Source organism: Ochotona curzoniae, unplaced genomic scaffold, assembly GCF_017591425.1.
Source record: "Ochotona curzoniae isolate NIBS_2020 unplaced genomic scaffold, NIBS_Ocur_1.0 contig_1274, whole genome shotgun sequence".
NCBI classification, from domain to species: domain Eukaryota; kingdom Metazoa; phylum Chordata; class Mammalia; order Lagomorpha; family Ochotonidae; genus Ochotona; species Ochotona curzoniae.
This window is the reverse complement of record NW_024465023.1, coordinates 20,210,085-20,235,146: the sequence shown is the minus strand read 5'-3', so window position 1 is coordinate 20,235,146 and position 25,062 is coordinate 20,210,085. Positions and strand designations below refer to the sequence as shown.

At 35.5% G+C, this 25,062-nt stretch overlaps 1 protein-coding gene across 4 annotated transcripts in view; it reads right to left on the bottom strand.

Annotated features, from left to right (window-relative positions):
* The window catches only part of DMD (dystrophin), a 1,921,612-nt gene that overhangs the window by 461,748 nt on the left and 1,434,802 nt on the right, over positions 1–25,062 (bottom strand). For all 4 annotated transcript variants that reach the window (XM_041000021.1, XM_041000029.1, XM_041000033.1 and 1 more), the window contains one exon: positions 8,112–8,301. In XM_041000021.1, the coding sequence (XP_040855955.1) occupies positions 8,112–8,301 (190 nt within the window). The remainder of the gene's footprint in view (positions 1–8,111; positions 8,302–25,062) is intronic.

The window sequence follows — 25,062 nt, the reverse complement described above, 5'->3', positions numbered from 1 at the left end:
GGGTTTAGGTCCCTCCTACTGGATCTGGGCATTGACACTGCTTGGCCAACAGAACATGCCACTGTATTTTTTATTTTCAAATGTTCTTTGTTTCTAGGTCAGGCCTTGAGTACTTGGCAGGTTCAGCATCTTAGCATTTTGGATGAATGCTCTTGTGCCCCAGTTATTATGCTGTGAAAAAGTTCAAACTGTGCTATAGAGAAGCCCACAATCGGAAGCTGGCAGCCAGCATCTATTTTCCAGGCAAGTGAGTGGGATCTATTGGAAGAGGATGCTCCAGTGCCAAGGAACCTATCTTAGGTGATTTCAAATGGAGGAGAAAAAGATTAAATCCCACAATTTCCTCTAAGCCTTATCCAATTGGCATCTGTAACCAAAACAAATAGCTGTCATTGTTTTATGCCATGAAATTTTGGAGTGGTATCTCATGTAGCAAAAGTTGAATGAATACCTTCTCTGATTATCTCATAAAACATGCAAGTGGAAACTACCACTTTAGGACAATAAATTACTCTTTTTCTCACTTTAAAAAAATATATATCTTTTCCTTTCCTAGCTAGGTTTTCCTGCTTTCCTGCAAACCCCATTGCTATCAGATCCCACTTGAAAGCAGTTTCATATTTCATAAACCTTTGTATTTTCATCTCTCTTTTACTGTTCTGTAGGAGTTCCACTTTTCAAGAAGTCTCATTCAAGGCCACCTTCAGGTATCTAGTCATAAAGTACACGCTTTCACAAATTTATACATGACATGAACATCAAAATTGGTTTAGGGTCATGGATGGGAAAATAATTTAGAGCTGTCAAACAGATCCAATGTTTGCTCCCAAATCACAATTATTTTCCACTCTAAAGCAGGATGTCAACACTTTTTCGCAGCAGTTGAAAATACTATCTCTACTCATTTCAGTTTTTAAAACTGCATTGCACAACAATTTTCCAACCATTTGAGAAACTACTGTAAAAACTAAAAATAGGATTTATGGAGTAAATCATTGGGAAGAATGCCTGGTCAAGTGGTTCATAAATATCCAGGTCTCATTCCTTTTGGGGTCACAGCCTTGAACTGAATCCAATATTGAATTGTTGAATTGGGAGCAAAGGATTGAGGTGAAATGTGGTTGGTTCCCGAGAGCAAATGAAATGCAGCTTTCTGCAGTGAACAACTATTTTCTGTGACACCCAGAGAATAATGTATTTTTAAAGGTACTGGGGCTGAATAGACATTAGAAAGGAAAATCTGAAATGTTCAAAGAATTTAGAATATATTTATAATGATTCAGATCATTGTAAGCTATGATCATATTTAAATTGACTAGCCAACATGGTAAAAGACCTCTCAAGGACAATCACAGATGCAGGAGCAAACAAAAGTAATTTGTTGCTTTCTCACTATCAGGATACAGACATTCCTCTATCTAGCCAATATGGTCTCCAGTAGGGAATAATTTATGTCTCTCACATCCATGGAACCTTTTCATAACCAGGTGTAATGACTTCTTTTACCTCCACAGGGAATGACAGATTTATGCATGGACCTTTGTTCAATAACTTTTCTTTAAAGACTTATGCTGCTAAATATGAAAAAGTGAACTTTTTGACATTTTATTTTAATGTAATTTAGGAAACCATGTAAACTGCAAATGGACCTCATGTGGAATGGAAATCACATGCTGATAATCTAAATTATTTTGAACACTATTAATCTCTAATTCTCAAAATGTTTCATTATTAAAATTATGAAGGGTGCAAGGGAGACAGTATGACGTTCATTTTAAAAATAATTTATAAATACAACGTTGAAGGCTCATTTTTTTTTGCTTCCCCAATCCTTGCTTTCAAAATTTTCTAACAGCAGTTTCTAAGAGTAATTGCTACCCATCAGATGAGCAAATCTCTCTCTCTCTTTTTTCTTTACATAGAAATTTTGTGTCCAAAAGATCACTAGCCCTAAAAATTCTTTGAGGTTTGAGAAATAGAAGGGAATAAAATGACATAAAATTCTTTGCCATTTTCTGTGGTCAGATATTCCTGACCTGGGATTGGCATTTGATATAGCATTAACACAACAGGCAAGATGCCCACAGGTGATGGCTTCAGTAGGCATGTCCCTGCCATCCTGGGTTCCTTTCAGAGGTGAAGGAGATGTGAGTTGGTTTTTCTAGTTCCAGTGTTGGCACAAGGCTTAGTTGCCTCGCTGACACTTCTGGAGCAAACTGACATGTGCCATGTATGCTCCCTTGCTCACTTTGTAAAATAAATAACCTAAAATTCTATCAACTTTTCCTCTTTCTTTTCAGAAGAATTACTAAAAGTATATGGTCCAGGTTCTGATGGAGAGCCAAGGCATATAGCAAACAGTCACAGCTTTCTCATTGTCTCTAGTGCAATTGCCTCACAGTAACCACTTACAATATTTTTTGTTAAATATGTTATTAATACATCTGTAAGTTATTGGTATGACTTTTATGTTGCTCTAGAAAGTTAAACTACTTTTACAAGATGTGCTTCTGGGAATCTAATGCTCAGGTGAAAGAGATGAAGTGGTAAATGATTCTTTTCAAAAGGAGGTCAGTATGAAAGACAAAATTTCTCACATTAACTTTTCAAGAATGGGGGTGGTAAGATTTGTTTACTTCTGAAGACTTTTGAGAGCTTTTTAAAAATGAGTCAATATTGACATTTAAGGACCAAAATCTATTGAAGATTAACAATTAAAGCTCCTCCTCCCCCCACCCAACCGAAGTGAGCACTGATGCTGGCTAATATTTCAGGCATGATTTCTTTCATTTGCCCGTTTCTTAGTAAGTAGTTTTTCACAAAGAGCAAATGAGGTTTGTGCTGTCAAGTAGCATATGGTGAAATAAACTCGATCAAATTGCATTTAGAATTAAATGAACAAAACTACACATTACACGTATATATAAAAATCAGCCTGAAAATAGTAACAAAGTACTAGCTAAATTTATGAAGTTTACTGTATGTCAGATGTTACTTTATGCACTTCACACTTACTTATTTGCATCACTCGCACAACAATCTGAAGAGGAGTTCTAACTCTTGGCTTATTATTGTATAATCTGGAACAACTAAAAACAATATAAATCCATAAGGCTTCAAAGCTCACACTATTAAACCCTATCCTCTCCAGCCTCTCTAACAATGTAGAAATCACTACACATCATTTACAGTACAGAGAAATGCCTATAGGAAACCAGAAACTTCCTGCTTTGGGGCTCAGGGAACAAAGGGTAAGGGATAAATAGAGCGCTCTTTGAAAGGTAGCATCTGGGTAAATTGAGAAGATGGGAAGGAATCTCAATAGAATCAATAACATCATCAGCAGATACTCTAGGAGACTGGAGAGCAGTTTATTTTGATGGGAGCAGAGGGAGTGTGGAGAAGTAAAATAGAAATAAGATTAGGAATGGAGATTTGGAGCCTATCCAGGGAAACCAGCTCAATGAGTTTATGGAATATTATGATGGCTTTGAGAGGACATAAAAAGTATTGAAAAATGGAGCCATTTTTCTTTCATTCACTAACAAACATTTACTCAGAAACACCTGTCTTGTGGCACATACAGTCTCAGGCAATGTGAATACACAAGTAAATGAAGCAGATGAAGTCTGTCTCTCATGGGATTGATATTCTAGTTATAAACTAAGTTATGTTTCAAGAAACTTCACTTGAAATAGCAATGTGTGTTCTGGATTGGGGCAGGTCATGAGTAGAAATGAAGAGGAAAAAAGTAAATTCATGATATTGAGTGGTAAGGAGACCAGAGAGGATGGAATTGCTGCAAAGGACTCTGGAAGTAAAAATACACAGATGCTGAAGATTACATTGAAATTGAGGTACATGAGAAGGAACTACAGAAGTAATTGTATGGCTTGAATCTGTGATGAAAATAAAATGATTTTAAATAGCATAGGAGAGCAAAGAGTTGATATACCAAAAGAAAATCCCACAACTCTTCAAAGACAGTGTCCATATTGAAAAGTCTATTTTGATAGCCCCTAACAACTATTGTCTTTTATTCCTCACAGAGCTTTTGTGAGGCACTTGGAAGGTAATAAATATAAAAGCACTTTGCAAAAGCTTGTTTCAAGTGAAAGGTCCTTATGAATGTTGCGAATTACCATTGGATGTACAGAGCCTTTTGAATATATCTTCCATAGTGATCTAGTACATACATTTTTTTCTGTTCCCCCTCTCTCATACGCATGTGCACACACACACACATACACTCACACACACACGTGAAATCAAATTTCCACAGAGCAATAGTGATGCTGATTTAGGAATAGTACATTGGGAATTTTATGTTTTCTGTTTTATTCTACTTTATAAATGTTATTCCTTCTTATTTAAAAACAAAATTGTTACTTATTAAAGTGATTCCACAGCTGAGTACTTTGTCTGAAGGGTATTTGACAAGCACTTCTCCTGGGGCCCTCACGATGTGATGAATTGTTTTATAAGAAAGAAGTTGAGTCACAAGAGTTTTTCTGCCAGACGAGGACTCGGAGAGAAGACAGCTGCCTGAAATTCAGGCGGGGAGTCCTTACCAGATCCTGACAATACTAGCACACTGATCTTGCCCTCAACATCTATGATTATGAAATATACATTTTCTTTGGGCTTCCTCTCTCACACAAAAAAGAAAAGGAAAGAATTTGATTTCTTTGAAAATAGCAGCATCATAGCAGCAGACACACATTTTAAGATAAGTGTCAATTTGGGCACACATTTAAAATTTCCTTCTAAAACGTAAATTTGTATTTCAGAGAAAGAGAGAAAGACAGACAGACAGAGAGAGAGAGAGAGAGAAGAGGGAGAAAGGAACAAAGAGATTGATCTTCTTGGTGTTGCTTCATTCCCTAAAGGCTTAAAACAGTCAGAGCTAGTCCAGCCCTAATCCAGGAACCAAGGACCCTATGTGGATCTCCCATATGGATGGCAGAGAACTAAGCAGAGGCCTAAATACTTGGACCTCTGTGCTCTACCTCTTAGGGTATGTATTAGCAGGAAGCTGGAAACAGGAGTAGAACCATGAATGGAAGCTAGGCATGTCAATATGGGATAGGACTAGCTCAAGGGCATCATAATCGCCTCATTAAACACCTGACCTAAGCTTTCTTCTTCTTTAGTAAAAGTCTCTCTCTCTCTCTCTCTATATATATATATATATACACACACACACGTATACACACACACACACACACACATACATATGACAGGTACGCTTGCTATATGGCATTAATATTAATGCTACCAGCTTCTTCAGATGAAGTGAAAAGGCATATAATGCCAGTTCTTTCCTCTATACTGATTACAGAATTTTGTTGTTGAAAAGTCTTCAGATTCTGAGGAAGAAGAAACGAACACTACCATTTACTTAGATGCTGAAATTTCATGTACTATCTTAAGATAAGTTGTTTACTCTAAATCTCAGGATATCTGTTTGCTACTTTTAAACTCCAGTTACTTCACTCCATTCTACCCGTTGAAATGTGCCATTTACAATAATCAAGAGTTTCAGTAGTTTGCAGTTTTCCTCATAACATCTGCAAATCTTTCATCAAAACACCATTATTCAACTATCTCGTGATTAATCAGAAGTGGCAATGTCATTCATATCCATCCAATACAGTTTAATCCTCAAGAAACTGGAATTTATAGAAAACACAGCACTACCTGAGAGAAAAAGTGAAAATTTTGTTTTAATTTTGAAGTTTTACAAGACAATGCTTCTAAGTTTAAGAAGCAAATGATACATCAGTGCTTCTAGTGGTTCATATGCATTTTAAGGATGAATACAGGTTATCACTTTGGGGCTGAGGCTGTAAAAATCGCTTATTTTCAAAATCTTTTTCTGTCTTATTTACCCTTAAGGTTATATGCAATGCGTGCTGTAGCTTACAAATTCAAAAAGAGAACCTGACTGGCATTGGATCGCTGGTGCACAGCAAATATTTTTCAGTTTGGTTAAGCCACTAGGGAAAATAAACAAGGAGGAAACACACGTTTGAGTGATAATGACATAAGCAAAGAAATATTCTCACCCTAATTTCCACCTTATTTTTGTAAGAGATCAGAAATCCAAACTCAAATTATAGTTAAGTTTCTCTACTTCCAAAGCAAATGCAGTTTAGAAACATGACAAATATTTCATTTAATGATTCAATATCTTGTATTTTGCCATGTATTTTCTCTGTAAGCTAGTACATGCAGAACTGAAAAATCTCTAAGATGAAATTGAAATGGAGGGATCTCTGCCGTCAGTCAGAGCCACTATTCATAAAAATTCTTATTAAATCCCTGGCCATCAATTTTACAAAATGTATTTAAAAGGCAGAGAGAGAGAGACAAAAAGAAAGGAAGGAAGGAAGAAAGAAAGAGAGAGAGAGAGAAAAGAAAGAAAGGAAAGAAGGAAAGAAAGAAAGAAAGAAAAACCCAGACAGAACAAGAGAAATCATGCACTGGCTTCTGCTGCTTTCCCAGACATATCAGGGAGCAGGACTGGAAGTGCAGTAGATGCGTTTTGAATTAGCACTTGCATTAACATGTTGGCATCACAGGTGGCAGCTTAACTAGTTATACCACAATGTCAGCCCCTAAATTAAATTTGTAGACACTGGCTTATTCTTTCCAGCAAGACAATGGGAATATACATATATATATATATATATATATATATATATATATATATATATATAAACCTTTATATTCATCTACTATAGGCAAAGAAAAATATGAACCTATATCTTTACTAAAATTCTAAATAGGTTTATGAGCATTTACAAGGTGAAATAAAATTCTGTTTATGAAATGTCATAGGACAAATAAGCTGCATCAGATCACTATCTAGCCACAAACATAAAAGTGAACATGGCAAAAAAATCTAAATTTGTATTATTTTTATATTCTATTACAAGCCATGAAGATATATGGAATGATAAAAAGTCAGGCATCAAACCAATGACCTCCAAAGGATCACAGTTCGTCAGCGTGCACTGTGGAAGAACAAGTAATGTCAGAAGAGGAAACTTAGGGCAGGTGTTTGGCACAGTTGATACAAGAACTAGGAATTTTAGAAGGCAGGAGCTGCTTCTACCATGTATTCCATATACTAAAGAAGCAAAGTGGATCAAATCTCACATCCAACCAGAAAACAAATGGTGCAGTACAGTGAGGAGGATTTTAGAATTGTTTTTTAAGCTAAGCTAGGTTATCACTTCTTCCATCACAATCTTAAAAACATGAAAACAATTTTGTTAGTCTAAAAAATCAATCACATTACTCTAACCCTGTCAATTGTATTTGATTTACTAGTAAATGTCTTATATCAAACCAGAAAAATCAACTATGTATCACACAACTCCATAATTTAGGAAAATTATGTCAAGTATCAAGAATGAAGTTTAGGAGCTTCTGGAATTGAACAATATGATTCTCACCAAGACTCCATTTAAATTAAACTCCATTGAAACAAAACTACCCTAAACTTTTGGTTTTGTTGCGTATGTATATGGAACTTTACAGCAATCATTTTTGTTTTTATGAAAAACAATTCTCTGAAAATTATATGATCATTAACTATGACAAATGTATCCATCTCATTTTTATTTTCATGGATCATGTTAGAAAGAAGCTGCAAAATGCCAGATTAATATTTCAAAATGTATTTGAAAGTAATGAAGGCAAACTGATTCAGTTAGCAATGCTAAATAAAACAGACAATCCATACACATGCCTTCCTTGTGAAATTTTAAGTAAATACTTAAAATGGCAACTTTTTCAATTTAATAAACTCAATCCTAACTTCTTTGTCTCAGTCAAGTTTCTCCTTGGCCAAATCTCTGGTTTCACATGTTAGCTTTTTCTGGTGAAAAATACCTACTTTTGCAATATTGGGGTATTAAGTAGATTTGTAAAAGATTTTCTTTCCTCCCTTGCATTTCTCTTCCAGCCCAGATGTGCAAATACACCAGACTGCATAAAGCCAACTATTTTGTTTTGTCCCTAGTTTATCAGCTACAAGTATAAATGCTGAGACCTGTTCAACCGGATCCACCAGAGTGCTCAAGTGGAAACGCTTGACTTACTTGCCATTGTTTCATCAGCTCTCTGACTCCCTTGGCATCTTCCAGGAGCCTCTCCTTACGGGTAGCATCCTGTAGCACATTGGCAGTTGTTTCAGCTTCCGTCAGCCAGGCAAGAAACTTCTCCAGGTCCAGAGGGAACTGTTGCAGTAATCTATGAGCTTCTTCCAAAGTCGCTTCTCGCTCATTCACTCTGCAAAGCAACAGATTCAAGTCTTAAACATCAAAATGATACACCCAGTGAACTCTGGGGACAGAACTGTTTAACATTTGTAAAGCACTTCCTTTAAGCAAAGACCGCTAAAACATCTAAAATCATTGGCACTGTTTGCCTGTACAAGTAATTAACTTAAAGGCATCTGAATGGGGGAAAACATGAGAAAATAAAAGATAATCACAGATTTCTATATATCACTCCTTTTCCTTGGAGAGGATATATGTCAATCACACATATAATCAAACTTTAATATGTATCTCCATATGTGTTTGTAAACACATAAAACCTTATAATCCCTATATCATATCTTATATGTCATCTTAAGTGAGAAAATAAGGATTGCATAGGAAGAAAAGTCAAGAATACACAAAGCTAGAGTGAAATGAAACCATGGAGAGGGAGTAGAAGCAGACCAGAGAGCAGAGGGGAAAAAGACTAACCAGGAGAAAAACATTTTTTAGAAACTACTGTGCAAGATATCATTTTGTATGCCATCAGTTTGTTATGACTACTGTTGTGGGGAGCAGGGCACCGGAGCAGCCCCCATGAATATGAAAGGTCGTGGCAGGATGGCGGCTGGCCCAGAGCCAGGAGGCGGGGTTGGTCTTGCCAGCAGGTAAACAGGAAGTCACAAGGATAGGCTGATGCGATTGCTGCGATTATGTCATTGCTATTGGCCTATCACGTAGCGCCAAGTGGACCCATGGGGAGAAGCAGTTCATGGAGAGCGGTATAAAAGCAGCCATTTTTGGCAATAAGGGGTCCAGTTGCGGTTCCGGCTTTTCCCAGACACTCAAGAGTGTGCCTTGTAGGTAGTGTTGCTGCTGGTCGGCAACATACTGCATTAGTATTGAGTTTTATTACCTCATAATAACATCGTCCAAGAGAAAAATGCTACGTGTAAGGAAAAGTAGAGCAGACAGAGCTGGGTTCAGTCCCCAGTGTCCCTTACTGGTTGTATGACATAGCTAGTTAGTAACTTTTATTTATCTATGCTGTGTTCAGAAGTAAATACAGCTGCACATGTAAAGTTGAATGCTTCACAAGCTGTACAGTCACGCATCAGTTAGTAAAGTGTTAGCTACTTTTGCCCACGTATCATTTTTCCATTCCTCTTGTCTTTAAAAACACGATCAAGCAAATTCCCTAATGACATAAAATCTTAAAAAATGGTTCATATTTTTGGATGCTATATATATATATGTATATATATATATAATGCATATATTGCAGATACTACACCTACTTTTAGCAAATATATCCATAATAATAGCTTGGGAAGAAAATCACCTTAGGCAGTTAGAGTCCCATTTAAAAAGACTCAGGTAAATTTTGTCTGCAATGAGGAAATTAGTACTCTATTTAAATGCCTTATTTGCCTTCTACTACTACACAAACACTTTCTGAGATTAAACATAAGTTAAAATGGATTTTTAAAAAAATTGAGCACTTGCATATGATACAAACTGCTTGTTAAGACGTGGTTGTCAATAATTATGTAAAACGGCAATTTATTTAAGCAGCAACTTTAGCATGGGATGTGCAAACCAGGCAATAAACAACTCCTGCAGAGCTAGCGGCAGCAAAGACCCTGGAAGAGCTGTTTATTCATCATGGGTGAGGTTTTTGCTGAGCACAGTCTTTCACAGTGTAGCTTCGGCACTCATACTGGATAAAAACCTTCTGTCTGCATTAATGGGTGGAGGATGCTGCTATAGGAAAAAAAAATAAGCATTGCACTAAAGCTATTTATCAACTCCTAAATAAACTCTAAAATTACACAGTTAAAAGGTAGCATAGCATTCTGGTTGGGCAAGTAAGTTAAACCGTATGTCATTCAAGAGCTAACTTGGATTACTGTCTTATCCTGCTTCCATCAACACTCATGTAAGGAGAAATATCAAAATGGTCATTTAGTTATCATTATTTAAACATTCAAAATGGTTGCAGCAGCTCTGAGAATCTTAATGATACAATTAGTCATGTCATGCGCAGGTGGAATCAAGTGTAACTGCTGACAATTGACCCTTTCTGACCTACAAGAGTGGAAATTTGATCCAGTTTGCATTCAGGCTTATTCCATCTCCAGTTCAAAATTTGGAAAAGAAATAAGCTGTCACTTCCCAGAAGAAAAATGCAGGGTTAGACGTTGACATATTCTCTCAAATACTCCAATTTCAAACCAAATATGATGATGACATGAATTTTTTTTTCCCATGAGAGTGAGACACAGAGAATTAGATAGTCTGCATCATCTTCCCCAAGAAATGAACTCGAGGCATCTTAACTCCTATAACCTTAAAAGGGAAACACCATTTACCCTCTGCTGCCAGAGAAAGTGTCCAGTAAGTAATGTTCCAAAAGCAAATTGCAAAATGTGAGGCAGAGAAATCAGAGGATGAGGTTTTCAATGAAAGCCTCCCTGCTGGTGAGATGGCTGCTTTGTAAAGGATGCCTAAAGCAAGAACCAGTAACTCCTTCAGGATGGTTGAAGTATGGTGTTCCTCAAGGGTACCCTGTGGTCAGAAGCATTGAAAACTTAAAGCTGACTCTTTTCTACTTGGGAAATACATTAAAAAGCATTCAATAGCAGTGACAACAGAGAATCTCTTCACATGAGCTCCTTTAACAGCCCCTTTGATCCTAGGTCAACTGCTGTTTCGCACTTGGCTGAGGATTGTGAGGCTTTGCTCTTTTTCCTGGGATCCATGCATGAATATGGAATCCCTGACTTTTTCTAGAGCCAAGTCTAGACAGGAAGTGATTAAAGGGTACTTGGTCTCCATACTTGTGTATGCAAAATGATCACAGTTCTAAAAATAGCCTATTGGTTTTAATTTTCCTTAATCATATGATTTTAACATGTCTTATACTGAAACTACAAAAATAATGAGAAACATAAATAAAAGACTAGATTAGGAAAAAAGCAAAGATATTGAACACAGATTATTTAAAAGAAATTCTTTTGTCCAGGTTATCAAACTATAAACTGTAGAGAACATTCTGAATTCTTTTTACTCCTTTAAAAATTTTTTTGAAAGGTGCAAAATCACACACACACACCTTTCCATATGCTGGTTTAAGCCAATCAATTTCTTTTGCTCTTTATGCACTAGCTTGGCCCATAAGACATGAGTGATAATCAAATAAACAGGAAAGCTGGGAGAGTTATTCAGATACCACGGTGCATGTGTCTGTAATGACAGATCATGGTATACTTATCTGATTTTCTCATTAATAGGCACTTCTTAAAAAGGAAAAATGAAAATGCTAACCAAATGCCTTCTGTGAGGCTGTACCTTCACAGGAATTTGTTCCTGGATGGGCACTTTCTTGGGCAACCGTACAACTGTAAGTAATATAGCTTTAGTATTTTTTTCCCTTCAATAGATTCTCATGGGTGTGTGTGTGTGTGTGTGACACCAAAGCAAGGAAATAAACACATATTTTTAGGGGGAAAAAAGCTCAATTTGATATAGAAAGTTATTTGGCCCAGGTGTTTCTGTAAGTATGACAAATTGGGGAAATTCACAGCTCTCAGTCTTCTGCTGAATAACACTTCCATCTGTGCTTTGGTATCGTCACAGAGTAACCAAAAAAAAAAAAAATGCTGAAACTCTCCTTCCTGGCTGGTTGACATTTTAACCATTATAATCTACTGATATTTTTAGGGAAAAGATTATAGGATCACAATTGTGTTCCTATAGAATCTGCAGTACAGAGATTAGAGAATGAAAGTCTCACGCAGCACCCAGACTTCAGAACAAAAACTGTATTGTCTGGCAGTGTCAGACACAAATGGGGAGGCGAGAGGGGAATTTCTATACCTACAAAACCATATCATGGAAAATAACAATAAAAATTAAAAATTAAAAAAACAATCAGAATTAACCTGAAGTTCAAATTCTCAATAACCATAATATTCCCTACTAGCTTGCTAGGAAGTTACATGTTGATATTTAAAAAAAAACTTTTGTGCTTCGTTTTGCAAGGAGAAGCTAGAGTATCAATACCAGTGGATCTACAGCATTTTGTACACAGGATTCCTTTTTAATCTCTAGTATGTCTATTAAAAATTTGCAGTGGCAAGAAGCAAGAATCTAAGTGAAGTGATCAGTAACTCCTGGACTAGCATCTCATTAGCTCCTGTCTAGGCTCTCTGAGACCATGCCTTTTTCCTTCACTGGATACAGTCTACATAGAAATATGACTGCAGAGGGGCTGTGACAATAAGAAAATGTGCCTTTTTTTCTTTTTCCTAGCTGTTAAGCGAGAAATATAGGCTCTCCTGTTAATTTAACTATTGTTGCTTTCTTTTCACTTTTACTATGAAGGTATAGCATAGAAGATAACTCTTTTAAATTGATGCCCACTAAAGTTTTTGAATGTTTTAAAATATAAACAGTTGTTATCTCATCATCTTGCAAGGTATTCACATTTTACCATCTACATACTTTATAAATATGATCATTGTATTCCCCTCTGGAAGATTAAACCTCTACACAGATGCTTTAAGTATGAACTTAATTCTTATTTCCACATGCTTACCAACATCTCACTAATTGGCACAATCATTCATATGTGCATCTATGCTATAGTTAGAATGTGCCAAATCTATGCTAGGTGATACTGACACAAAATATAATTTAGCACAAACTTGACTTCTGCCAATCAAGTCTGATAGAAGAGGCAGATAGGTAAACATTTAACTGTAACTACAATATGATTAGGAGCATAAACCATCTGCTTCTTAAAGAGTAGCTAAAATGCAACACAGATCACAGCACATTCCCGAATTCCTTTCACAATTTGCATAGGCAGTGATAAATGTATCTTAAATACTTTTGCCCTCTCTCTCCAAAGAAAGCAGAAATCAGCTAGCTGGGCTTTATCTCAAAGTACAATGATTGATGCTCAATAACAGTTTGCCTAGTTGAATTGATGCTCATAAAAATAAGAAGTCTTTTAGATAAACAGTACAGGTTACCTGTGGTTTCATTCTGTTGTTGCAAAGATTGATTCTGTGGGAGCTGTAATGACTTTCCCAAGGTTGCACAAAGTACGTTCTAGCGCTGGGATTAGAGCCCAATCTTGTGCCCTAGAAAAGAACTTTTTTCTAACTCTGAAGCTATATACTTCTCCATATTTAATAAAAAAGTAAAAAAAAAAGGAAAAATGTACAGGTTATGTCACTGAATCCTGGTGCTCATCCTGGTGCAAATATTTTTTTTTCTGCCTTATCATACATAGGAGTATTGAAACACATCAATACTGACACATAAGGCAAGACAGAGACACACACATACTCATCCTTCCCAACTAAAGCAGAAGAGATCTAGGTGGTTTTGGCTTCAAAACAAAACAAAACAAAATCCATTTTCAATGCAAATTTCCTGGTTTGCTGTTCACGGACATACGAATTAACAAGGTTTTCATCCTTTCTTGATGTCTGGTACTAAATTACAAAAACTCTCCAGAGTTAATTGGAAACCACGACCTAAATGTTCCCAAAGTATTGCTGATTAGTTCTCAGAAAGCTCATTCCCATCTTTTGTCACCCTAGACAACACAGGATGACTTTTTAACGTGTGCAGTGCCAACACACTTACACGAAAAATAGATTAATCCTGCAAAGGGCAGCTTTGAAGCTATCTGTATAAATTTCCTTTGTTCATGCAGACATTTTGGTGAAAACTATATTTAAAAACATATGCATTTACATTTAAATAATGAGAGTAGAGGCTTTACTAATCATGTTAAGAATTATAAAAAACACACTACACATCTTTTTTTTTATCCTATAAACATTTTTGAAATTAACATTTTTCAAATACACCATTAGGACACCAGTGTAATTAATATTCTTTTCTTAAAAGCATTGGCATGTTCCTCAGAAACATGTTAAGAGACAACAGTTTTTTTTAAGGAGTTTTTACTATTCTTCACATTATTCAGTTGACTGGTGCTTTTGTGCAATAAGTCACCGAGAAAAAATTAGTTCCTAAAATAAATGTACATGACATTGTGAAAAAATATACCAATATTTTTTCTTATACGGTTGAAGAGATTAAATGTCTTTAAAATGTATATTGATGCAATATCCTGTGATATTTTTGACGCCTTTATTAGGCTAATGGGGCAGGTTATAGCATGTGCCACCTACAAAGGGACCTGAATGAAACCCCTGGTTCATTGCTACAGGCACTTCAAAAGTGATCGGGAAGATGAAAGATCACTCACTTTCTGGCTCATTCTTTCAAATTCATTCATTCATTCATTCATAGTTATTGATACTTGAAATACCCAACCTAAGTCACAGTACCCTCAGGATAGATTTGCCCAAAAGCCTTGAGACAACTTTAGCAGATAGAAAGGCGCTACTATTGTCCCCAACCCTATACTTTCTCTGATTATTATGTTCATTTGGATTTTGGGGTACACACATGTATGATGAAAATAGAAATAATTATCTTGGCCCTGGCGGCGTGGCCTAGTGGCTAAAGTCCTCGCCTTGAACGCCCCTGGATCCCATATGGGCACCGGTTCTAATCCTGGCAGCTCCACTTCCCATCCAGCTCCCTGCTTGTGGCCTGGGAAAGCAGTCGAGGACAGCCCAAGACTTTGGGACCCTGCACCCGCTGGGAGACCCCGAAGAGGCTCCTGGCTCCCAGCTTTGGATTGGCGCAGTACCGGCAGTTGCGCTCACTTGGGGAGTGAATCATCAGATGGAAGATCTTCCTCTCTGTCTCTCCTCCTCTCTGTATATCTGACTTTCCAATAAAATAAACAAATCTTTAAAAATAAAATAAATAATTATTTTGTTTTACAATCCTCAGTAGCAATCTAAGGAAACTATTACAATGAACACTGCACTATGGACTTGAGGTAGATTTGAGAATTTTATGCAAAGAGGTGTAATATAGGCAATAATTAACTTTTAATCAAATAATAGAAAGCCATGGTATATATAATGGTGGCTTTTTATAGTGGTAACTTAATGCTTGCTAATGATACAGGGGTTATCCAGAAGTCTGCATGTTTTGAAAAACATTTAAAATGAAAAGTACCTCACATGAAAATGACTTAATAAGTTTCTTGGAAATTTTAACTATTTGATAAAATTAATAGCCTTTTAAAGTCAAATAACTAATCTCTCAAAATGACTAAGTGTTAGCAGATTCTAAAAGAATCATTCCCTTAATTTTAACCCTATTAATGGTTCAGATGTGATTTACAATATAACATGTGGGATTACAAATAGCTTGGGCTCATTAAATCTCATATAAATAAAAATTTAAAGTTTCTTGTTTTGTAACTTAATTACTGCGATAAAACATCATTTAAAAATATTTAGATACTTTGAAATAAAGTGATGACCTTTCAAAAGATCAATTTCATTTATGAATAACATTTGTAAATTAAACATTTTTTCAACAAGAAGAACAAAAGTAAAGCAATGAATGTGAGGGCTATGCCTAGCTTCAAGAATTCTCTAACAAATGTTACCTGTCATATTTTCTTTATCATCATCAATCGTTATTCACCATCATCAACTTACTGTAAATTTCTAGGGATCTGACTCATACCAAATTTTCTGACATTTAAGAGACACTTAATACATTCAATTAAAGTAATAAACTACTGTGAGCCTGGCTAATGTCTTAAAAATATAGAATAAACTTGAAATTATTTCTTGAGGCAAAGTTATTGAACAATAAGTTACACACAGTTTTAAAGTTTACTTTTGGTTTCAAAAGCTATTTGAATAGAAACTCATAATAACTTACAGATATTTTTTTTTATAGTAAATTGAGTCTAGCTTAACCATTGATTCAGTAACAGCCCAAGCAGGTTAAAATTAAGAATGAGCAATGCTATGCCCAAATTGTATTTTGTCTTATAGAACTTTGGAGTTTGTTTATTTCACCAAGCTTTAGACGACTAGTGAAAGTGAAACAGTAATCATTTTATTGGACATCACATGGCATGTAATCAGCAATGACCTGACATGTGTTACTCTAACATGAAAACTTCATGTAAACTATAGTCATTTCCACATTCCTGTGAAACATTAGTCATTTTCTACAGATGCATTTTTGTACCTGTTATATAACTTTCCTCTATAATCTTTCCCAATCCTTCCATACACTAATAATGATGAGTTTTTAAAGTTTGAATGGATTTTTAGCTCCCACATTTGAGAGAATAGGTGGAATTTATCTTTCTCTGTCTGACCTGTTTACTTAACACAATGATCTCTAGTTCTGTCCATTTTGTTGCAAATAAAAATTTATCACTTTTATGACTAGTATTCCACTCGGTGTTTAGATAGCATTTTAGTATTCATTAGTAGACACCTAGACATTCCATATCTTTTCCACGGTGAATAATACAGTACCAAATGAAAGAGTTATAAAAGAAGTGGCCAAACTCTACAATTCAATTGATAAAAAGATGGAAATATTCATTACCCTGTTTTGATCAGTACATAGTATACTGGAATATCACACAGTAGTCCACAAACATGTAAATTTATTACATGTTAACTAAAATTTCCAAATATTTCAGGATGCATTAATAACTATCCTGCTATGATTATTATGCATCATATATTATCATTCTTGTACCACACAAACACGTGCAATTTAAAGAAATAAAGTCTTTACTTTTGAAATTTTAAAATGCATTTCTGCAAAGATTACTAATTCAATGTGCTCTGGATACACTGTGGAGAAGCAGCATTAAAAACAAACACTAAAAACAATAGCTGCAATCATCATTTACCTATAATTTAGGCATATTTTCAAACTGTATGTAAAATTTGACCCTAGCTCAGAGCCAAGTACTAAAACAACCTAAACGGTTATGCTGTCCAGGAGTCCATTTGGCATCTGGCAGCTTTCAACTCCCTCACTCCCTGCTTTTTACCTCCATAAATTTGATGGGTACCCTCTTTGTAGGTCTCTTTATGTTCTGTGAAAAACCTGCCAGGTGCCAGGGATGAGAAGTGAGCTGAGCTTTGCAGCACAGTACCACACTTCTTCCTTCACCACTTGACACTGATCCATTAATTGACATCTTTTGTGTAGAAGCATGAAATGGTTTCTAAAGTATCCGGTTACCTTGCTCATAGTTGGTATTTCTCCCTCTCCCAGGCACATATAATAAAAGAACTTGTCAAGTGTCAGGATGAAATGCAAATAGACTGCCGGATTTTGCTACATAACAGGCTAAAAAGTTTTCAGTATAAACATTCATATTTGCCTCAAATATGTAAGTAATGTATGCTGTACTTATATCTGTATAGGAGTGGGGCTGTACTTTTTTACCAAATGACTCAATTACTCTTTTCAAGAAATCACGTCATATTTCTCTTATCACCTGCACTTAACTCTAATAATACTTGCTATGTTAAATGTTTGGTGGCAGCTACAATAACATCACTTGTGTTTTTCATGCAGAGGAATGGGGGTAGAACAGTGTCAAACAAATCTTTTACTGTTATAGAGACCATGTGATTTAATAAGAAAAATATCAAAGCTGAAATAACAACCAAAGATTCTGATCACCCAATCCAGCAAGTGTTAAGTTTTCTTGTTTCTCTGAAATTTGGGAAAATAGTGATTGTGTCACCAAAAAGCATCTTATATTCTTAGCAAATCATTAATTCACAGACTATAATTTGCTTTGAAAAAACATCTAACCAATTTACCTGGACAATGACAAAAGTGGCATTCTGGAAATGGGGTTGGGGGTGCATGTGTATTTCACTATCATAGCAATTGAAGAGTAATCTGGCAGTCCACAGAGGAGACTGTGAATTGTAGACTTGCCCTACTGAAAACATTCATATGCGTGAAAACCTTATTTGTAAACACTAGAAACTAGAATGTAAAGCAATTCCCCATGTAACTAAAAATGTTTGGTTTTTTTGTTTGTTTGTTTGTTTTTACCAAGGTCAAGGCTTTAGTACACATTTAATTTCTTAGGAGTACTACTAGGTGCTGTGAAAACTCATGGGAAATTTTAGTTTAAGTTGCTCAGAATTTTGGTAAGAATTGTGCATTATGTTAGACAACTATACTGTGATGACCCATGCATGGTATCACCACTGAAAATTTCACCCACACAATCCTGTTGAGAGAATTTCAGTACGCATTTATCTTTGCGTTTTCATGAAGCTGCGTTTTTTTATTATTATTAAAATATCAGGGTTTTTTTTCCCCAAGAAACCAATTCACATTTTTCTTACAGTCTCTTTCTAATAATTTAATCTGAAGAATCCCATACAAAAGTATATACTACTTTATATAAATGACTCCCTTCTCTTTAAAATTGAAGGCAGGGCACCATTTCAACATTGTACACACAGGTAGGGAATACTATTGATAATTTTTGTTTTATGACAGTAAAGAAGGTGTTCCAGAGCATTTGTTACTTTTAGGAAAGCAACATGATGGTACTGGCAAAATGAAGCATATTATGCTGATAATAAATAGAATTTTTAAATAGGTAAATGAGGATGTTTCCCTACTGCATATGCAATCTCTGATCCTTAAAACTACATCAAGAAGGAAACAGCATTTTAGAAACTGCTCTCTTTTACAGCCAGCTACAGTGAACCAGTGAACCAGAGGTCTACCTCATATACAAACCTGAATTAAAAACAGCCACCCCTATAGTCAGTTCAGAGCCCACATTCTTGATTACATTTGACACAATCATCATCATCATATCTTAAACCTCAAATCAGCATGACAGTGCTCGACTCAGGGCTGCTTCTTTCAATTAGCTGAAAATTGCAGCCCAGTTCATCTTCTAGGGAATCGGTTTACATTTACAATTTTACTGTGGTGGGAAGGCAACGAACATGATGGAAGGAGCAAATCAACTTTCTAACTTCTACAATGATTATTTTAACTTCACCTAAATATGGCAAACCTGTTTTGACAGGAATGAAGAGGAAGGAATTTCCTTTTTTATTACTTTTGTAACACACACACACACTGTAACTATGGAGTTTGGAAAAGAAAGGGGAAATAAAAACACACTATGATTAGTTCTGTAAATTATTTTCCAAATGAAAGCTTTCACAATGGATAGTATTTTCTGTAAAAGATGCATTAAAATAATTTTCAGTTCCAGGGTAGAAATCCTAAGGCATAGAAGTAACACGTAAGACAGAGGCAGCACAGTAGCAGCAGCATTTTATCAAGCTTTATTAGCTCACAATATCCCTATTCATCCCAAGCCTAACATTTTCTCTAGGATACTATGGCATGAATAGCCTTAGTTCATTGATATCTCTAATAAATGTATTTGTATATAAACATCTCTAATAAAATGTATTTTCTTATAGTAGTTAATTTATTTGTGGTGTGGGATGGATTTTTAAAGTCCTGTTCCTGATGCAAGTTTCAATCATTTTGCAGGAAAATAAGCAAGAATTTTAAAACACTTCAATGTTCTTCTATCATGTATAATAACACCTATATGAAAGTTACCCCAAATGCTTGTCACATGCATGATTTAAGGAAAAGAGAACGTTTGTGCCTCTTAACAAATTAATTTATGTCAATTCATTTTGGACTAAGCAACAATCTTGGTGTCCTTTAGAGGTTTTCTTAGTCTTTGAAATGTAAAATTATGCTTTTGTAAGTCAACATTAACACTTTCAGAAAAAAGTACACATTCATGTTTTGCTGACATTGTATTGTCCACCCTTTCAAGTATCATATATTTATATATATACTTAATAAAATGTTAAAAAATATTCAGAGGAGCTTTAGTAAGAAGAAATCCATATACTGATCTTACACTCTTTCATATTTTCTAAGAATGTTTTCCCATATTTTAATATAGCTGAATTATAAAAAAATGGAATTATAAATCATCTGACTTTACATTATGGATATGAAAGTCTAAAGCAGCTGATTTATTCTTGTGCCAGAATGATATCTCAAATCAATAAAAATACTCTTTAGATTTAATCATTAAGAATTAATGACTGATCACGTGATTTGCTTCAGTTTGTTTTAAGATATATATTACTGATAACATTGATTATACAGCACTTTAAAAATCCACACAAGTTGACTGCTAGACAATTTGGTCTACTATCTAAAAATGTTGGTAAAAATTTAGCTATGAACTAATAAATACAGAGTATTTATTTGAAATGAAAATATGACAGATAGTGGGGGAAGGAGAGAGGGAGAAAGAGAAGATACTGAGATTGATACTGCATCTGCTGGTTCATTCCTCAATAGCCAGGGCTGTGCTAGGCACAAGCCAGGGTCCCAAAAACTCCCTCCAAGTTTCCCATATTAGTGGCAAAGACTCAAGTACTTATCTGCTGCCTTCCTAAATGCACATTAGCAAAAAGTTGGATTGGAAATACTCTATACCAGCATTAGTTTAAGGATTGCAGGTATTCCGAGTTGAGATTTTATTTGCTGCACTGCAACGCCTACCCATGGATTATTTTTGTTATCTAGGGAATCAGACTAAGTTTTCATCACTGCTTGCATTTCCCCCAGATTGCTATATAAGCTTTGTGAATGCCAAGAATTCAAGTTTATCACAGGCAAAGCAGCTCAAGAGGGGCGGTGAGTTTGCAGGATAAATGCAGTACATTTTACTTGAAAATATCCTTGAAGATCACCTGACAGATTAATTGATGTGGGATGAGATGGCACATCTAGGAAAGATGAATGTCATTCGGAATCACCATGCTGCTGAGTTTGATCTATCTGTTCACTTCGTGATGTAAATCAAATTGTTGAGTTTAATTTCAAAAATGTTAGAGGGGATTACTTCAGCAAGCACTGCCTCCCAAGTAACTTTCTAGAGCTGAGCTCAGCTGAGCCCCTGCTTTACCAAAAACATGGTCAGATTTTCATTGTTCCTCATTCCTTGTAGAGATCACTGAGCACGCTACTCATGTACTTTCCTGAATACTTGGCACAAGGAAAATAATTCAGCATTTTCTCTTATTTGCTGCTTTTCTTATTTACTACATTTGTACTATTATATGAGATTTTTAGGAGTAAGTTTCATAATACATTAATTGTTAACAGTTTTGAAATTTTAGAGGAAAAATGTCATGCTAATAGGTAAAGTAGTGGTTTTTCATACTGTGAAAATGGGGTATTTTGATATGCACAAATATTTTATTTCTGACTTTAAAATGTGAACATCAGAATTTCTCCCACCTAATCATGTTTTCCTTAATTAGAAAATAACAGAATATTACAACATTAGTTTTTCCAACTTAAATACTTTCACAACAAAGTGATCACACTAGTGTACATGTAAATGATGCTGTTTGAATTCAACTTGCATTTTCAAAATTATGCCAGTAAATCTCTACCTGGTAATCCATTTTCAAAAGCATAATTTGGCAAAACTATGGAATACCAATAAAGAAGATGGAAAGAACAATACAATAACAAATATTTTCCAGGACATCTGCATACACAGATTAATATTCTGGCAAGGTAGAAAAAGGCAGATAGAACTATCTGAATCACTAAAAAGTATCATGACACCATATATGAGAAAATTCCTAAGAATTAGACAATCTGCCATTATACAAACGATGCTACAATACAAAGAATAATAAGAAGAAATACAAAGAACCCAAAGCACAGGAGAACAATTGAGAAGAAATACCAAAATCTCTATGTCAGGATAAACAGGAGGTGATGCTTTGAGCATTGATAAGTCACCAATGATCTGGCCCTTAAAATCTTTATCTAAGTTATGAGTATGTTGATCTTGAAATTGGTGACAGGGATTCAAGGATTACATTGATTTCTCATTGGAATGGATTATGTTCATGCTCACTCGCAATGTAGACTAGCAAACAGAGAAGCGGTCTATGAGTGTGCTAGTCATTTGATAAGCAGGAAATGCTCCCAGAAAGCAACCCCAGCCTCAGGAAACTATTCTACTCTGTTAATTAAGGACTTATACTGAAGAATGAATCCCAAACTACTAGTTTCCCAGGAACCTGTAAACGTCCTTTTAGAGCTATACATTTCAAGCTGGTTCATCAAACTGGTTTACTGAAGAATCTTGGCCTTTTTTCACAGTAGATGGGGCCTGTGCATCAGGAATGACTGCCCAGTTAGAAGGACTGGCCAGGATCACTCTACAGGGGAATTATTTTGAGGCTTATTCACACATATAGAGTGCTTGGCAGGGTTTTTGGAATGGTCTACCTGCCAAGATAAGTTTTCCTATCACCAGCAACAACCTAACAATTAGGCTGAAAGTAATCATTAGCAGGGTGTGAATTACATGCTTTCCACGGGGAAAAAATCCCCAAACTATAAGGTAGTCCTATGCTATTAAAATTTTGATAGGGATAGAGTATCAACGAGGGGTAATAGAGTTTGTTTCAGCTGAAAAAAAAAAAAGAATAAGCTGATTCCCAGCGATTATAATACACTCTGTTCCCCATTGCCTCTACTGTTTATTACTCTCTGCTAAAATGGAGACTTTGGTTAAGTGTAGGTTTTTTCACAAAAGCTTTTTTTTTATATACACAGATTAGGTCTGTGGTTTCTAAAAAAAAAATTTCCCTCCATCTCCTTATGTGAAGCCCCAGAGAAAGAATCAATAGGGTTCAAAGATGCTATGGCAAAGAATCAATTTCTTTCTCCTTTTCTCATTTCCCCTTATCCTTCTATAATTCCATCCCTTATTCTCTTCTGTCTCCCTAAATTCCACCTTCCACCTCTCTTCCTTCCTCCATTTTTTCTCTCCCTCGCTTCTTCTCATCTGTCAATCCCAAAATGGTACCTGGTTCTGACGTGAAAATAGTAGTTTTGAAGGAATAATAATGTATGTCTGAGCAGAGTCAAGGCCAAATAGTAAATGTCTCTTTGGTTAGTATGACAAATTTTTAGGCACGAATGAAGAGTTGATTGTGAGTCTTACATTGATATGTGAGAGTATTATTCAGGTAATCCCCAATCAGATGACCTCTATCTAGTAATCTGTTTAGAAAGCTACACAATATATCTTACAAATATTACTGCATGCATGCTTCATGCACAGTATTAGAGCAGATGTTATAGTGTCATGTTATATTCTTCTTGAGAAATTGGTTCTATGGCCAAAGTTTTAGAAAGGATACAAACTAAATAGATAACCTCTTTCTCCAAGTTATCCTCAAATACATACTTTTCTGATTCACAATGCCTACATTTACAATAAAGGGTAGTGTGAAGTCCTATAGCAGAGACATTTGTTTAATTTAACTTAATCTAATATTCCCTAAATAATCTTTATAACCATAGAATTCCTTCTTGCGTTAACATTTGTTAAAATACAGTGGAACTAATTCTGGAAATATTTCATTTAGATAGAGGAATCAAGAGGATAAGGATGTGGCACATGACCCATGTGTCCAACAAATGCTTGAAAAGGTCATAGCATTTGATTGTCAAGGTACCAGCTAATCTATTTTTAAACAGGTTTATGGGCACGGCGCGATGGCACAGTGGTTAAGGTCCTCGCCTTGCACGCACGGGATCCCATATGGGCGCTGGTTCTAATCCCTGCAGCCCCGCTTCCCTTCCAGCTCTCTGCCTGTGGCCTGGGAAAGCAGTCCAGGTCGCCCAAAGCTTTGGGACCCTGCACCCGCATGGGAGACCTGGAAGAAGTTTCTGGATCCTGGCTTCGGACCAGCATAGCATTGGCCGTTGCACTCACTTGAGGAGTGAATCATTGGACGGAAGATCTTCCTCTCTGTCTCGCCTCTCTGTATATCCGCCTTTCCAATAAAAATAATAAAAAATAAATCTTTAAAAAAAAACAGGCTTATGTATTTGAAAGAATTAGAGAGAGAGAGTGAGAGAGAGAATCTTGCATCCAGTAATTCACTCCAATGATTGCTGTAATAGTCAGGCAGAGCTAGGAAAATTTGATAAGAATGTTATCTTTTCCTTCCTCTATGCTACGCAGAAAAACATATTGGATAGGGAAAGCTGAGATTATATTAATGTGAGAAGTTGCTAGAAATCCTATTCTAAGTTGGTATGTGCCCATTAAATAGCACAAGTTTCAAAGCTGCATATTCAAGTTGGAGCACCAGCACTGCATAAATAAAATGGTATTTCTACTTTATTAGGAAAGCAAATATTACTTATGTATTAATTAATCATGTCTTATAATAAAAATAAGTATAAAAATGATCCTTATGAATTCATGATTATTTTTCACTTGTTTTAGGATAAAAAATTGTAGTTGATCATCTTATGGGGAATTTGCTTCATTTAAAGGTTTTTCAAAATAGATTGTGACAAAATTGAAGTTGAAAAGCTAACTCTGTTTCACTAGGTAAATCTGAAATACCAATATTGAAGAATAACACAGTCCCTCAAGAAAATTATGACTTATTATGAGTCCAAAGCAATGAAGGTTATAATCACTAAAGACGTTTGAGTTGAGTTCATCTTACTGATGGTATTAGCACTGTTGAATGAAAACATGGACAGGACAGAGTGAGGTAGTGAGTATTCTAATTAAAGATTTGATGAAGCGATGGGTAAAGCTGAATATTAGAAAATATCTAAAATACACAGCACGGCTTTGAATGGGGAATTCAATTCCCAGTTAAATTAAATAGTTTTCATCTCTTTGGTGAATACTGATGATAGACATGAAAGTATTATTTTTAGTTTCCGGCTACTGAGGAAGTCACTATGTACCTCGAGTTATTATTTC